Raw genomic sequence first — 16,266 nt, 5'->3', positions numbered from 1 at the left:
CAAACCAGTCAGCTGATTTTCGGGTCTCTGCAGCACGTGTTGTTTAATCAAAATGCAGTGAAAACACTATACAAGCCATTGACGTGCATTGTATTGGTATGGGCAAACATATGCTGTGGTGCGTGCGCTTTCAGCATGCGAGGACAAAAAGTTTGGCCGCCACTGGTCTAAATGATAAGTTTATACGGTATAGGGTTTTCTGCTTGAGCAGGGGGTTGGACTAGAAGGCCTCCAAGGTCCCTTCCAGCTCCGTTAGTCTGTTAAATGGTTTTTCAGAGATGAACGGAACCAGTCCATCATCGTAAGTGGGGAGTCAGGAGCTGGGAAAACCGTGTCTGCCAAATATGCCATGAGATACTTTGCCACGGTGAGCGGGTCTGCAAGCGAAGCGAATGTTGAAGAGAAAGTGTTAGCTTCTAATCCTATAATGGAGGTAAGACCAGAATATGTATTTTTTTAAAATAAAAAAAAATTAGAGAGCAATTTTGCCACCGGGTGACTTGTTTCCCCTTTCCTGCTTCAAGCATACTGGATTAGATCTCTGATTTAAGTGATTTAAATTTTGAAGGGCTAGCAGATTTTCAAGGAAAACAGGAACACGATGGAAGCCATTAAAAATATAATGCAAAAGAGAAATGGAACGGGGAGGGAAGGTTTAAAAAAATGTATATTCTCCCCTGATGACACACATAACCAGATGCAGAATATTCGGGAGATCTACTGACAAATCCAGCGTCCCCCTTTTCTTGAATATTTCAAAATCTATTTTTTTTTCTTGTTTTAAGCATTTCTTGAAACTCAAAACCCAAAGTGGAGGTGGCCCTAATGCAACTTTGTCAGAGGTGTTTTTGATATATTCAGAGCTCAGGTAATTCTGCCTGGTTTGCTGTGCTGTGTGGAATTTGCAAGCAACTTCACTGAGCAATTCTTAGTAAAAAATGTACTCTAACCAATAGGCATGTCGGGTGTGCATTTTCACTTTTCCTCCTAGGAAAATTTCCTGACCTGATGGAACTTCAACTCTCAGAAATCCTGAGCCATCGTAATTTAAAACATGCATTAATATATGCACGTTTATATTTGAGCCTATGCAAATCCCTTCACTACATCCCTGGTGATGTACAAATGCAATCATTGTTATCCTCCACCCTCAGTCTCCAACAAAACCTCTGATTCAATCTTAGAATGAAATAGTCCATGTTTGTGGGTGTAGGCTGCACTGTCACTAATATGCTGTTATTGTTAACAAAAAATATTGTATATGGATGCATTTTCTGAAAGAAAGCCTGTTGGGCCAGTGTTTACTTATCTTGCACATGGTTTTTAGCAAAACAATTCTTTGTGCCCACACAAAATAGATCTGCTTGTGTCTAGTAATATTGTATGCATGTGAATATGTTAACTGGAGACGCGGTATAGATTAAATTAAGGGTAGACCCCTAAATTAGGGGTCGTTTTTTAATATGATTAAAAATTGGCAATTGTTATAAGAATAATTCTCAAGCATGATGTAGTCTGTCTCTCTTTTTGGATATGCTCATGTGTTCTAAGAAAACCCTAATCTTACAAGCGGCATCCTCTCCTATGTATATGAGAAAGAAGCATTTCTTAAGGTGCCATTTATAATGGGACTGGTTTTTTAAAAAAAAGATTTCTGACCCTGTCCTCTCTCCTTCTCCACAGTCTATTGGCAACGCTAAAACCACAAGAAACGACAATAGCAGTCGCTTTGGGAAGTACATCGAGATTGGTTTCGATAAGCGCTATCGAATCACAGGTGCTAATATGAGAACTTACCTCCTAGAAAAATCGAGAGTGGTGTTCCAGGTAAACTGGACTCTGCCTTATTTTGAAGTTGCACGATGATGAGTTGGGGAACAAAACTTTGCATCTGACGGGTTACATCTGGAGTGGGATGTTGTTGGTTTTCCTAACTGCAATCTACAGTGGAAATGGTTCCTTATGGGTTGTTTTAGTCAAACCTTTCTCAGGATAGTACAGCATGTGTCGTACATAAATTCATCCATTATATATGTTATTTCTGTGTATGTATTTGTGTGTAATTTATTTGTTCCTGGGGACAGCTGTCTGTGTGGTTGCTAAGAGTCAGCACTGACATGCTAGCTCACGTCAAATATAATCTGCTTGTATTAAAGGCGGAAGAAGAGAGAAATTACCATATCTTCTATCAGCTTTGTGCTTCTGCGGCTTTGCCTGAATTTAAAGCTTTGCGATTGGGTATGTAACGGTATCTGTTGTACCACGTTCTGGCATTTACCAAAGTACTTTTATTATCCATTAATAACCATCTATCTTTCATGTGCATCCAGTGCTATGCATATTCCAAGCATCTTACCAATGTCCGTCATAATTTATGAGAAATCGTTATTTGCTTGATCCCTCTGACTGCATCGAATCTCTGATTTTGAAGTTTGAGCATAAGTTGGGTTTGTTTCCAAGAGAGTCTAGTTTAATTTTATTTTTAGTAATTGCAGTAATTTTTAGTCATTTTCAGCCCCAAAGTAAGGGACATAAATTCTTAACAATGAACAAATAATCAATTTGCTTGGCCGCAGTTGTTAGACTCTTGCATGAAAGTCATAACATCATTTTGAAGTTTTGTCATTAAAAATAATCTTGTTTTGGGGATGTTGTCAGATGAGCACAATTCAAAGCGCATTGATGAGGTCTCCACGAATAGTGATGAAACATTTAAAACCCAGTTGCCAAGATCAGAGCTTAAACCAACAGCCCAACGACCAACCCAAGCTACTAATATTCAAAATACATTTCAATCTTGTTTTTGTTCAAATAGGAAACGCAGGCTATTTTCACTATACAAAACAAGGGGGAAGCCCGGTAATTGACGGAATTGATGATGCTAAGGAAATGCTTAACACACGGCGAGCTTGCACACTTTTGGGTAAGCACACAACTCTTCAAGGGCATCACTTAGGATAAGTAACCCAATGTTTTATATTATTGTTTGCAAAAAAAGGAAGGAAAAAAACCCCTAAAAGGGTGAATAGGTGCTTAAGAGATGGTTCCGTTTAACTGAGCATCATAGTTTGCAAAATACAAATGGTTCTGGGCAGCTTGCTAACTACTATTTGACATCTCAAAGGCACCGAAGAGGAATGGAGGAAGAGGAGTAGATGTCAGTGACAAATAGCTCGGCTTTCTGTGCAGGGATACTAAGAGCAACTGACTTTCTGAGAAAAATAGGATTTGAAGCACTGTAAGGCTCTCACATTTGTTGCTTGGTGCAAAACTCACAATTCTTTTACCATTTATGAAAGTACTAGCTGATAACCTGGCATTGTCCGGGTATTTACTTATAGGGGGAAAATGTCTGGACCAAACGTAATTTTTAATGTTGGATTTTCCCCTTACCAGAGGGAACCCCCTTGTGGAGTACTGTGAAGCCGTTACCATGGCAACTCCACTGGCTGTACAGTAGAATCCATTTTAAGGCAGTACGGTAGAAGCCATTTTAAGGCACAACAGACTGTATCATAACAGAACACATACCCTGAGGGGTGTTAGGGGTGTCTTACCCCCACAGTATTTATTTCCAGAGAGTAAATAATCTTTGTAGCAAGTTTGGTTGAAATTGCTCGAGGCGTTCCAGAATTATGCTGGAACACACACACAGAGACACAGAGCCATTTTTATATATATAGATTGATGCGTTGCTTTGGATTGTAAAAATGCTGCAGCAGTCTGCTTTAATTATTCAAAAATGTGATCACAGCATCAATATTTGTAAAAAAGCAAATATTAAGGTGATTATGTGGGGACATAGGAACTAATAGTTTATGATGATTTTAAAAAAGCATATTTGCATCTCTCGGAAGTGGGAGTCTGCAGTCAGAAAAGTGGATGTGGCTGTAAATTCTTACCTTTTTGGTAAAAAAAAATCTCACTCAGTGGTAAATGTAACCTTGTTATTAATTGCACCTTGTATCATTCCTGTCTAGGGACTTAATAGTTTTCAAGGTAACTTTTTTTTAAAAAAATCTTCCGCTGCTTCCCTTTTCCCAACAGGCATTGTTGATTCCTGTCAGATGGGAATTTTCCAAATCCTTGCTGCTATTCTACACTTGGGCAATGTGTCCTTCACATCTCGAGATGCTGATAGCTGCACAATACCCGTAAGTTCCCAAATGCTTCAAATATTCCCCATCCTGTGAATATTGCTAATCCCTTCCTTGTGAATTTGTGTGGTAGTTGTCTTGCCAAACTGGAGATAAGTTGCATTTCCCCCATCTCTCTTTTATTTTATTTTATTTTTAGATTCTTTCTCATTTATTTTATTATTTCTCATTATTTATTTTAATTGGGTTTGGGGTTTTAATAGGCTTTTAACGTATTATATTTATTATTCTATTACAGTCTCACAACCTCCTTCACCTACGTATTTAATTATTTAACTGTTTATGTATGTATTTTACAACGTATTTTAGTGACTGTACACCGCCCCGAGTCCTCTTCGGGAGAGGGGGCGGTCTATAAGTGTGAATAATAAATAATAATAAATAAATAATTTTTCTTCAGAGTCCATTTTAACAACTGGAAAGATTTTCTCATGAAATCTAAAGCATGGTAGGGGCCGGGGTGGGTTGCTGCTGGTTTTACTATCGGTTCGCAACCCGCGTGCATCACACGTGCAATGTAATGTTGCATGCGCAGAACAATTTACAGTGAACTGTGCATGCACAGTCACTAGAAAACAACATAGCGCCGGCTCAGTGCCGGCAAGGGAATTGATTTGGGGGCGTGGCAGGTTTGGGTCGCTGCCGGTTCTATGACCCAGGCCTGAATTCCGCTACCGGTTCGGCCGAACCGGGAGCAACCTACCTCTGGGTAGGGGGGGATTTTGAGTGGTGCGGTGGCCTAGAGGTGGAGCTCTCGCCTCACAAACAGGAGGCTGAGAGTTCGATCCTAGGTAGAGGCAGATATTTCTCTCTCTGGGCACAATGAGAATATATCCACTGAACAAAACTCTGCACTGGCGACAATAAGGGCATCCGGCCAATAAACACTCAGCTCCATTCAGTTGCCCCTGCAAGGGATTATGGGTTCATTAAAAGAAGAGGAGGATGGCAGGGGGGATTTTGGCTGCTTGAAAATAATTTAAATGACTAGTTAGGAGTGCGTGTTGTTTTCAACTCTTATTGTCTTAGCCTAAACACGAGCCCCTCTGGATCTTCTGCGATCTCATGGGAGTGGAATACAAACAGATGGCGCACTGGCTTTGCCACAGAAAGCTTGCTACTGCCACAGAGACCTACATCAAGCCAATTTCCAAGCTGCAGGCTATCAACGCCAGGGATGCTCTTGCGAAGCACATCTACGCGAACCTTTTTATCTGGATTGTAGAGCACGTGAACAAAGCTTTGCAGTCCACCGTGAAACAGCATTCTTTCATTGGCGTATTGGACATTTATGGGTGAGCGTTTTCCGTCCCAGTATTTTTACCCAGTTTCGGTACCATCACAATGATTTCAAGTGGCGTAGTAAAATATAGATAGATAGATAGATAGATTCAACCTTGAGCTACAAATATTTTCCTTCATTGATAGATTTATCTGAAATCGTATCTTGAAGTTTCATAGAATCGGGTTATATAATAGACAAAACGAAATAGCTTACATCGAGAAGGACTGGGGTGGGTGGGGTTTCCCCCTGGAAGGAAGGTAGACATAGGGGTAAATATTTTTTGTTTGTCTGTTTTGGTCTTGTCGTTTCTTTCCATTTTAATACAACTGAAACTATTCAGTTGTAGGGAATGGAATAGAATTCTTTATTGGCCAAGTGTGATTGGACACACAAGGAATTTGTCTTTGGTGCAGATGCTCTCAGTGTACATCAAAATACAAGATACATTTGTGAAGAATCAGGTGCAACACTTAATGATAGTCACAGGGTACAAATAAGCAATCAGGAAACAATCAATATCAATATAAATTGGACGATACAAGCAACAAAGTTACAGTCGTGCAGTCCCAAGTGGGAGAAGATGGGTGATAGGAACGATGAGAAGATTAATAGTAATAGTAATGCAGACTTAGTAAATAGTTTGACAGTGGTGAGGGAATGATTTGTTTAGCAGAGTGATGGCGTTGGGGGGGGGGGGGGAACTGTCCTTGTATCTAATTGTTCTGGTGTGCAGTGCTCTTTTGAGGGTAGGAGTTGAAACAATTTATGTCCAGGATGCGAGGGGTCTGTAGATATTTTCACAGCCCTTTTTTTGACTCGTGCACTATACAGATCCTCAATGGAAGGCAGGTTGGTAGTAATTGATTTTTCTGCACGTCAGCCATGCAATGGTTCATTGAATATTTTAAGATACGCTGAAAGTTGATTTGGTTTTTCAGGTTTGAAACATTCGAGATCAACAGCTTCGAACAGTTCTGTATAAATTACGCCAATGAGAAGTTACAGCAGCAGTTCAATATGGTAAGTAAGAAACTTGGTTTTTTTGGGGAGTATCCACTTAATAATCAGATTTTCTGGATTAGTGGTTCAGAAGAAAGTCTTTAATCATTTTCTAGAGCAGTGTTTCTCAAACATGGCGACTTTAAGTCCTGTGGACTTCAACTCCCAGAATTCCCCAGCCAGCTATGCTGGCTGGGGGATTCTGGGAGTTGAAGTCCACAGGACTTCAAGTCGCCAAGTTTGAGAAACACTGTTCTAGAGGGATAGCTATGTTAAATCTGTTGCACCTGGCAAGACAGGCTGTCCGTTTCAATTTCTGCTTCAGCCTTAAAGCCCCGGGAAAAGCACAAAATGCAGAATCAGTACTGTAATCTTGCCTTAATGATCCATATCCTGCCCTCTCACACAGCACGTCTTTAAGTTGGAGCAAGAAGAATACATGAGGGAACAAATTCCTTGGACCTTGATTGATTTCTACGACAATCAGCCCTGCATTAATCTCATCGAGGCCAAAATGGGAATCCTGGATTTGCTGGATGAGGAATGCAAGGTTGGTATTCCAGGTTTCCCTGTAGAAGAATTTCCGCAGAACAAAGCAGAAAGAATGAAATACCCGTTTATATCCTTGCCGGTTTAGCGAGACATCTTTCTCATCTTGTTCGGCACAATTTACCTGGTTTATTCCGTGAGTCACATAGCTTCTGCCAATCCACAGCTTCCATAGATTCCATTCCCATTATATGCCCTGAGTTTTGCCCAGGGGCATTTCTTGTGTCGGCTGTTCTAACCTAGGCTTCCCGAGAGCATGAAGCAAACTCCTGGTCCCGACAAAAAACCCTTTTATTAATTTATTGTGAATTCTGCTCATTCACATCCATCAAAGTCTTTCAAGGGAGTCTTTACAGTCACAGACCTTATCTGGCTTGGAGAGCTGCCAGGCCCATATCTGCAAAACCTGGCAAGGAGTCTCGGAGAGTCGCAGGCCAATTAAGTGAACTAATTGTCTCCTGCAAACTCCATCCCCTTCTCGCTCTTCTTTTATTTCCTCTGGGAGGGGCCATTCATCATCCATCTGTGGCCTTACTCCCAACTTGACCCCTGTTCTTCAGCTGTTCCCTTCATCTGGCAGCTCTGCACATGCACACACTGAGAACAGGCTCCAGCTGTTCGTCTGCCTCACTGATGTCCGACTCTGAAGGCAGCTGATAACTGGCATACGGCTCTGGCCCCCTCTCTGCCTCCGGCAAAGAGCCCTCATCAGAGCCTTCCCCAGACTACAAGACTGGCCCATATTCCTCCCCAGCCCCCTCACTGTCCGAATATGCTGCCAGCTCCTCTGTGGACAGCCCTAAAAAACCAATAAAAATAAAATAAAAAGCCAATTAAAAATGTTACAAAATTCCTGCACAGGAAAAAAAGGGAATATTTCTTCCTTTCCCAAGGGCATTTATAACTTTTCTGTGATTACTGTCCCCCCCCCCCGCCCCCATGGCTGTGTTCCCACCAGAAATATGAAGTCATCTCCCCATCTTTCCCTTCTCCAGATGCCTAAAGGTTCAGACAACAGCTGGGCCCAGAAATTGTACAATACTCACTTGAACAAGACTGCCCTTTTTGAGAAACCTCGATTGTCCAACAAAGCTTTTATTATCCAACACTTTGCAGATAAGGTAAAGGATTTTGTTTCCTGGCTGATGTGGATATTACTTTGTGGATCTGTCAAAAGATCTTTTTGCAGTTGTTATTGGGAGGGAATTCTTTAGGCAGAAAATGTTTGGCAGGCAATTCAAATTCGCGAAAAACAGGCTGTTTTTGGGAAGTCTGCAGAGTGCAAAAACTTTTCTTTTTTAATTTGCCTCTTCAAAATCTTGGTGCGTCTTATACTCTGGTGTGTTTTATAATCCGAAAAATATGGTAACTATTTCGGTCCGAAACATTGGCAAAGCTTACATGTTTAAATCTGAAATTGGAAACCTCATAAAACAGAAGACTTTTTGTGCTTATCTGGGTGTACCATCTCTTTCTGGGCCACTGATTCTGTACTATTAGTATTACAACCGTTGTTTGGTAAAATTGGATATTTGCATTTCCAGGTGGAATACCAGTGCGAAGGGTTTTTGGAAAAAAACAAAGATACCGTGTATGAAGAACAGATCAATGTTCTCAAATCAAGTAAGGTTAGTGTTGAAATGATCCTGCCTGCCACTTCACATCACAATCCTATCGACTGATTTTTTTTGTCATTATTTCTGATTTCAGTTCCTAGAGAAGAACAGGATATGATTCTAGCCAGTTACAGCAATGAATAGGGGTACTATGACAGTCTACTCCTTTCTGATCGCATTATAGGAAACTTGAGTACATAATTAAAAATCAGAAAGGAAGCTTACTTTCCTCCTCCTTGTCTGATTGGGGTTCCCTTTCTTGGAAGCTTACAGACTTCTAGACATTTGAAAATAATTCTCTTTCCCCGTAATCTCTTCTTTAATGGAAGACTGTCCTGTATTTCAGCGAAGGTGCCAGTTTTTCTCGAAATTCACAAGGTAAACGAAATAGAGGGACGTGGTGGCTCGGTGGCTAAGACGCTGAGCTTGCCGATCAGAAAGGTCGTCAGTTCGGCGGTTCGAATCCCTGGCGCCGCATAACGGCGAGAGCTCCCATTTCTTGCCCCGCTTCTGCCAACCTATCAGTTCGAAAGCATGTAAAAGTGCAAGTAGAAAAATAAGGACCACTTCTCTGCTCTGATGCAAGCCCGAGAGATTAGGAATGTCATGTCTGCAGCCCACTTGGAGTGAGTTAAGCAGTGTAGACAACTGCTCTGTAGGAACAGTGGAGAAGGTCTTGCACCACTATGTTCTCCTTGTCAGTAAGCTTCATGGATGCTTCTGTTTGGCCTCCCTGTGACGCAGACTCCGGAGCCAGCTGTGCCATTGCTCTAATCTAGAAAGTGTCACTATTACATTCTTGTGCTCATTTAAATTGCTTTATAAAGCAAAGCTAAACTATCGTATTTTTACAAGCATCCAGAAAGCAACAAAACCAGCCTGCAAGTGGTCATCTCTTTTGGCTTTGGTCCAGTGGTGGGTTCCTACCAGTTTGGACTGGTTTGGCTAAACCAATAGTGGTTTGGTGGCCTGGGTCGCTGGATCAGCATCGACCCAGGCCTGTCACGCCCCCGAACTGGTTCTCTGGGCGGCGCAATAAGCTCCACCATCTTGGTTTTTTTGCTTCTGCGCGTGCGCAGAGCAATATTTATTGCACTGCACATGCACCAGCAGCGCGCATCAAGCGCCCGGGCAGCGCGGCCATGATTGAACCATCAGTAGTGACTGCTGGAATCCACCCGTTCTTTGGTCCCCATTTGTATTGCATTACCTCAGGGAAAACTCTCTCTTTCCTAATAAAGAGATGTCCTTTTTAAAGAAACTCTTGTGTCTGAATCAGTTTAAGATGCTGCCTGAGCTGTTCCAAGTGGAGAAGGCCATCAGTCCCACCTCATCCACCCCGTCCGGTCGTACCCCATTGTCTCGAGCGGCCGTGAAACCAGCCAAATCGAAAATGGCCCAAGCAAGCAAGGAACATAAGAAAACCGTGGGGCATCAGGTAAAGGGAACGTATTGCATTTCTCTGATCGGGGCTGTTTCCGGATTGTGCAGTCCCACATGACTCGGTGCTGTCCCTCGTGACGATGGAGGATGGGAGAAGAAACATTTGCTGTAGCCTTTCGTGGAGAAATAGTGAGATTCTTCCCCACAGTTTACCTCGCTTTTTAAAGTGACCTTTCCTTTGGCTATTAGTTTGCCACTGCAGATGCACTCTCTAGTAAAGTCTTATCAAGAGCTCAGTTAAGGATTCAGGTAATCCTTGACTTAATGACTGCAATGAGGCCGGAATTATGGTGGTAAGTTGTTGCAGTTGTTAAGTGGGTTATCACATTATCAGGCCCTATTTTACTCCTTGGCTCCTGAAGCGAGCACCGTGAGTGTTAGGCAGGTGAATGCATATTCCCCAGTGGGTGTTTCTTTGCCAGAAACTGGAAGGAAATGCAGTAATACCGCCCCCTCCCCCTTTAGAAAACCATGGTCATATTAGGGATGAGCTGCTGGGGTTCGCACGGATTAGGGCAATCTTCTAGCTAGTTCGGCGAACCCCCAAATGCCACCCATGGCTGGCTCCTCCCACCCCACCCTGCCCGTTCTAGGAGTCTCCACATGGCCCCTTCATCATGCCAGGGAAGTGCAGGGCCCCGTAGGGAGATTCAGGGAGGGGGAAAATGGGCCTAACGGAAGTTCTGGAAGTCCAGAAACGGGTTTGTTTCCGGCCTCTGGAGGGCCTCCGGAGCCCTGGGGAAGCAGTTTGCGCCCACCCGGAGGCTCAAGGAAAGCCTTTAGAGCCTGGGGAGAGTGAAAAACACCCCTCCCCCCCGGTTGTAGTGCAGGAGGCCAACTAGGCCACACCCACCATGGCCACGCCCACCCAGCAACCGGGCAGCGAACCTGTTGCTGCAATTTTTGAAGCCCCACCCCTGGGTCACATGACCATGGGGTGCTCTAAAGAGCTGCTTGTCAGGTGCCCAAAATTCAATCATGTGACCCTGTGGGGCAGGCCACGCGGCCACCAGGAGTTCAAAAAATGGCTCGTAAGTAGTTATGGCCGTCCATCATAACTTCGAACAATCGCTTAGTGAAGATTACCTGTACGTCTTAGACTCTTGACATTTATTTCAGTGATGAATACAGATGCAGGCTGACTTTAAAAAAAGAAACGTAGAGTAGATGACTTGCCATTTATGTGAGCTTTTATTAGAAATTGCTGCTTGGGGAGGTTTCAGTCTAAAGAAAGTAAAAATGTGTCAGTGGTTTCCTTCCACATATGTTCCCCCTTTTCAATCTTTCCTATAGTTCAGAAGTTCTCTGCATCTCTTGATGGAGACCCTCAACGCCACCACTCCACATTACGTGCGGTGCATTAAACCAAATGACTTCAAGTTTCCATTTATGTAAGTTCATGATGCTGTCGTATTTGCCCTCTGAATTTATATTGTGTTAGAGAAGGAAAAAAAAAACCCAAGCATTTGCTGGTCCTTGATTTGGACAGAAACAAACAGATGTTGTTCTGTTCGAGGCTTCCCAAGAGCCTGAAGCAGACTCCTGGCCCCGACAAAAAGACCCTTTTATTAATTGACTGAATTCCGCTTATTCACATTCAGCAAAGCCTTTCGAGGGATGATTTACCGTCACAGACCTTATCTGGCTTGGAGAGCTGCCAAGCCGATATCTGCAAAACTTGGCAAGGAGTCTCGGAGAGTCATAGGCCAATTAAGCGAACTAATTGCCTCCTGCAAACTCCACTCCCCTTTTGCTCCTCTTTTCTTTCCTCTGGGAGGGGCCATTCATTGTCCACCTGTGGCCTTACTCCCAACTTGATCCCTGTTCTTCAGCATTTCCCTTCGTCTGGCCACTCTGCGCATTGCATGTGCACACTGGGAACAGGCTCCAGCTGTTTGTCTGCCTCACTGCTGTCTGACTGTGAAGGCAGCTGATAACTGGCATACGGCTCTGGCCCCCTCTCTGTCTCCGACACAGAGCCCTCATCAGAGCCTTCCCCAGACTCCAGGACTGGCCCATGTCTCTCCCCCAACCTCCTCAATGTCCGAATCTGCTGCCAGCTCCACTGGCCAATGGCGGTCCACACCAGACATCATGTCATTCATTAACTATAAATCAATTTGTGCCTTGAAAAAAAAATCTGCAGGCTGTTGACCGGTGATTGAATTTTTATAAATGGGACGTTGTTGCTACAATGGAGCATGGAAGAGTTTTGTTTCCAGCTTTTAAGTGCATTGAGATAAAAATGCTTGACGAGTTGGTCCTTTGGTTTATGATAGCAAATTTATTTTACTTTTATGGTCTTGCTTGGGTGGCCTTGAGTGCACTTCCTGCTCAACAAAATTCAACAAATCAAAAAGAGCCATTTGGGAAGTCAACTTATTTGCATCCTTTTGCTGTTCTTTGGGCAACTCATCCTTTCCCCCACAATAAAAACTTCTGTTCTATGATCACATTTGGATCATGCACGACTCCTTCTTGTGTCTTTGCACATAGGTTTGATGAAAAGCGGACTGTACAACAGCTGAGAGCTTGCGGTGTGCTAGAGACAATCCGAATCAGTGCAGCTGGTTTCCCTTCAAGGTGAGCTTGTCTCTCGGGGGAAGTGGGGATACGGTTTGCGTTTTGAAGGTCTTCTCAGCTAATGCCACCTTGCCTCTTGAAACCAGGTGGACCTATCAAGAATTCTTCAGCCGCTATCGTGTCCTGATGAAGCAGAAAGATGTCCTCAGTGACAGGAAACAGACGTGCAAGAATGTCTTGGAAAAGCTGATTCTGGTAATGGATTTATGGGGCTTTAATGCCTGTAAAATTAGCCCATGCTGGGTGGATCCTTGTCATTAGAAGGATGAGCAGTAAAGTGGTTCTCCAGTCTCCTCTACCAATGTGCCTCTTATCTATCTTGTCTGTCTGATCATCCATTCATCCACCCATCATCCTATCTATCTATCTATCTATCTATCTATCTATCTATCTATCTATCTATCTATCTATCTATCATCTATCAATCATCCGTCTGTCTGAAGGTCCATTCATCCATCCACTCACTCTCCCCTCCCTTCTATCTATCTATCTATCTATCTATCTATCTATCTATCTATCTATCTATCTATCTATCTATCTATCTATCTATCTATCTATCTATCTACCAGACGTCCTCGTCCTCGTCTCTGCCTCTGACGCAGAGCCCTCGTCCGAGCCTTCCCCAGCCTCCAGGACTGGTCAGTGTTCCTCCCCAACCTCCTCACTGTTCGACTCTTGCTGCCAGCTGCGTTGTCTGGCCACAACATTATCACACATCTCCCTAAAACTGCTTTCAGTTCCTGGGGAAAATATTGGAACTGCCAATTAGAAAAATCCAATGTGTCGCGTGCAATCTGACCTTTGCCCTGGGTGTAGAAATCAAAGTACAATCAGAGACTAACAAAGCAACCATATATATATATATGTTTATGCAGAAATAGTTCCCTCCACACGCTGAATTCAGTGGGGCTGGTCTCAGGTAAGCGCATACATCAGAATGAAAATCCATTCATCCCATAGCAGCTAAACTGGACGAAAAGTCCTTTAGATGTCCCAGAGAGAAGACCAATTTAGTTTAGATTCCTAATTAAATCTTCCTTTTAAACTTTGACACTTTTGGTATATGGATATATGTTTTACCCTCCTGATTTTTGGGAAATACCCCTCGTGCTTAGAATGAATTCCCTAACATAGAGTGAATAATTAACGTCCTAAATTAACAATCTGAAATCTGAAACAATCTGAAATTTAACATCCTAAATTCTTAACAATCTGAAATCATCCGGATGTGTTAGGAGGAATAGAACGGTACAATCCAGATATTTTGATCCTTTACTATATATACTCTGCTGCTTCTGCATAATATCACCTTCATGGTATCGTAAGATATTTTTAATTCTTCTACGATTGAATCCACGCCGTCTTTTTATTTGTATTGCAAAGTGGGTCAAGTCCGATAACTGATGATACTTTTTCTTCTGAAAATAGGACCAGGATAAGTACCAGTTTGGGAAGACAAAAATATTTTTCCGGGCTGGTCAAGTGGCTTATTTGGAAAAAATAAGGGCCGATAAACTGAGAGCAGCTTGCATCCGTATCCAAAAGACTATCAGGGGTTGGTTGATGCGGAAGAAGTACCTGCGCATGAGGAAGGCAGCCATCACCATTCAGAAATATGTCCGTGGATACCAAGCACGATGGTAAGCTGAGCTTCCTTAGGATAGTGTGCAGTGAATAGTTTTGATAGAAGATAATGTATGTAACTCAGGGTTGAGCTGTGGGCTCCTTTATGCTCTCTGAGCTTGCTTGTTTTCTTGTAGATGTTTCATGACCCAGCTAGGTAATATCATCAGTGCTGGAAGGGAATGGGGCAGAGGGGAGGAGGCGGACGATGACTGTGGGCTCCTTGATGCTCTCTGAGCTTGCTTGTTTTCTTGTAGACGTTTCCTGACCCAGCTAGGTGATATCATCAGTGCTGGAAGGGAATGGGGCAGAGGGGAGGAGGAGGACGATGACTGTGGGCTCCTTGATGCTCTCTGAGCTTGCTTGTTTTCTTGTAGACGTTTCATGACCCAACTAGGTGATATCATCAGTGCTGGAAGGGAATGGGGCAGAGGGGGGGAGGAGGACGACGACTGTGGGATCCTTGATATTTTCTGAGCTTGCTAAGTTTGTTTCCCTGATGCATTAAGTCCCTTCTCTTGTCTGGCTGTTTCCTAGGTGTTAGGGATGTAACCCTAGGCTTGGCTTGGCAATGTGTATAAGCTATGATTACTTTACTGTTATTTTAAATGTTAGAGAAATGTAATTGGCTTGTTACCTCAAGCAGCCATAAGAGGGAGCCAGAATGGCTGTTAGCTCTCTGTTTGTTAGAAGCTGGTCGGTGTATAATGAGTTATTGTAGTTTGCTACTGTTAGCTATATTTTGTGTGCTAGACTGACTATTTAGATAACTGAATTACTGAACCGTGTATGACTTGGACTGTTAACCGGACTCTGAATACCTTTATATTCCTACATAGAATATAGTGTCTCTGTATGCTGGTTTGTGTGTGTTATTACATATCACTCTCATTACGCTTCTCTGCATACTCGCTCTCCCAATGGGGAGCTTAATTACTTAACACTAGGCACCATCTCTTCTTCCTCAAGATCTTCCACACATTCCATTATATTCAATCAGACTGTATGTTTGTGATGGTGAACCTGTGGCATGCCAAAAGTTTGCTCCTTCAAAATCTTCCAACTGTGTTATTCTGTTACTGTTGTCAGTGTCAGGTGGTACAAAGGTGACCACAACCAACACGGGTGCTTCCAGATCCCTTGCAACTTTACACAGACAAGAAAATGTCCCACTTTAGGACCACTAAGTTCTCTGGATCGTCTCGCTGACTCAGTTCAACCTACTTTACAGAGTTGTTGGAATACATTTGAAAGAGAAATTATGATGAATAATCCCTTGACTCCATGCAGGAAGACATTTATTCCAATACAATTAATTAATTTCTGTTCCCCCCCCCCCCGCTTTCCCTCTCATTTTCTTGCCAGCCTTGCAATGTTCTTAAGAAGAACCAAAGCTGCCATCGTCATCCAGAAATTCCAGCGCATGGATGTTGCCCGCAAACGGTATCGGCACATCCGAGCAGCTACCATTACTCTCCAGTCGCACTTGCGGGGTTACATTGCCAGGAAGAAGTATCACAAGGTAAGGACTAGAACTTGGCTGTGGTTTCCAATCCTCTCCAAAAGTTATCACCCAACAATGCTTTCTTCCAGGATGCGGGAGAATGCATACAGGCTTTAATGGTAGTTCCGTGGAAGACAATCTGTGGTGCAGAGCTTTGCCAATTATGTATCCCATAATACATGGGTGTCAAACTTGCTGTGTCATGCTGCCGTCAAGCGACGTTTCACGACATTATTTCCCTTCGTGGCGCTGGGGTGGGCATAGCCTGCGGATGACGTATCCGGCTCCTGGGCCACCAGTTTGACACCCCTGCCATAATCAGAGGTGGGTTCCTAACGGTTCGGCCGAGTAGGTAGTAACTTAGCCGCCCACGCCTCCAAATCGGTTCTATCAGCGGCAACATAGGCGCCTCCATCTTGTTTTTTGCTTCTGCGCATGGGCAGAAGCCATTCTTTCACTACTGCGCAAGCGCGCTCCTGATGCACGTCCCTGAGCAAACCGGCAGTA

At 43.3% G+C, this 16,266-nt stretch overlaps 1 protein-coding gene across 2 annotated transcripts in view; it reads left to right on the top strand.

Moving 5' to 3' along the window:
* The window catches only part of MYO5A (myosin VA), a 65,619-nt gene that overhangs the window by 19,592 nt on the left and 29,761 nt on the right, over positions 1-16,266 (top strand). For both annotated transcript variants that reach the window (XM_081964531.1, XM_081964532.1), the window contains exons 5-20: positions 277-433; positions 1,684-1,827; positions 2,157-2,238; positions 2,816-2,923; positions 4,048-4,154; positions 5,187-5,452; positions 6,381-6,462; positions 6,851-6,991; positions 7,986-8,111; positions 8,535-8,618; positions 9,886-10,044; positions 11,343-11,440; positions 12,546-12,632; positions 12,719-12,827; positions 14,061-14,272; positions 15,621-15,777. In XM_081964531.1, the coding sequence (XP_081820657.1) occupies positions 277-433; positions 1,684-1,827; positions 2,157-2,238; positions 2,816-2,923; positions 4,048-4,154; positions 5,187-5,452; positions 6,381-6,462; positions 6,851-6,991; positions 7,986-8,111; positions 8,535-8,618; positions 9,886-10,044; positions 11,343-11,440; positions 12,546-12,632; positions 12,719-12,827; positions 14,061-14,272; positions 15,621-15,777 (2,119 nt within the window). The remainder of the gene's footprint in view (positions 1-276; positions 434-1,683; positions 1,828-2,156; positions 2,239-2,815; positions 2,924-4,047; positions 4,155-5,186; positions 5,453-6,380; positions 6,463-6,850; positions 6,992-7,985; positions 8,112-8,534; positions 8,619-9,885; positions 10,045-11,342; positions 11,441-12,545; positions 12,633-12,718; positions 12,828-14,060; positions 14,273-15,620; positions 15,778-16,266) is intronic.

This window comes from Natrix helvetica, assembly GCF_964273705.1.
Source record: "Natrix helvetica genome assembly, chromosome: 12".
NCBI classification, from domain to species: Eukaryota; Metazoa; Chordata; class Lepidosauria; order Squamata; family Natricidae; genus Natrix; species Natrix helvetica.
This window is presented reverse-complemented; position numbering and strand designations above follow the sequence as displayed.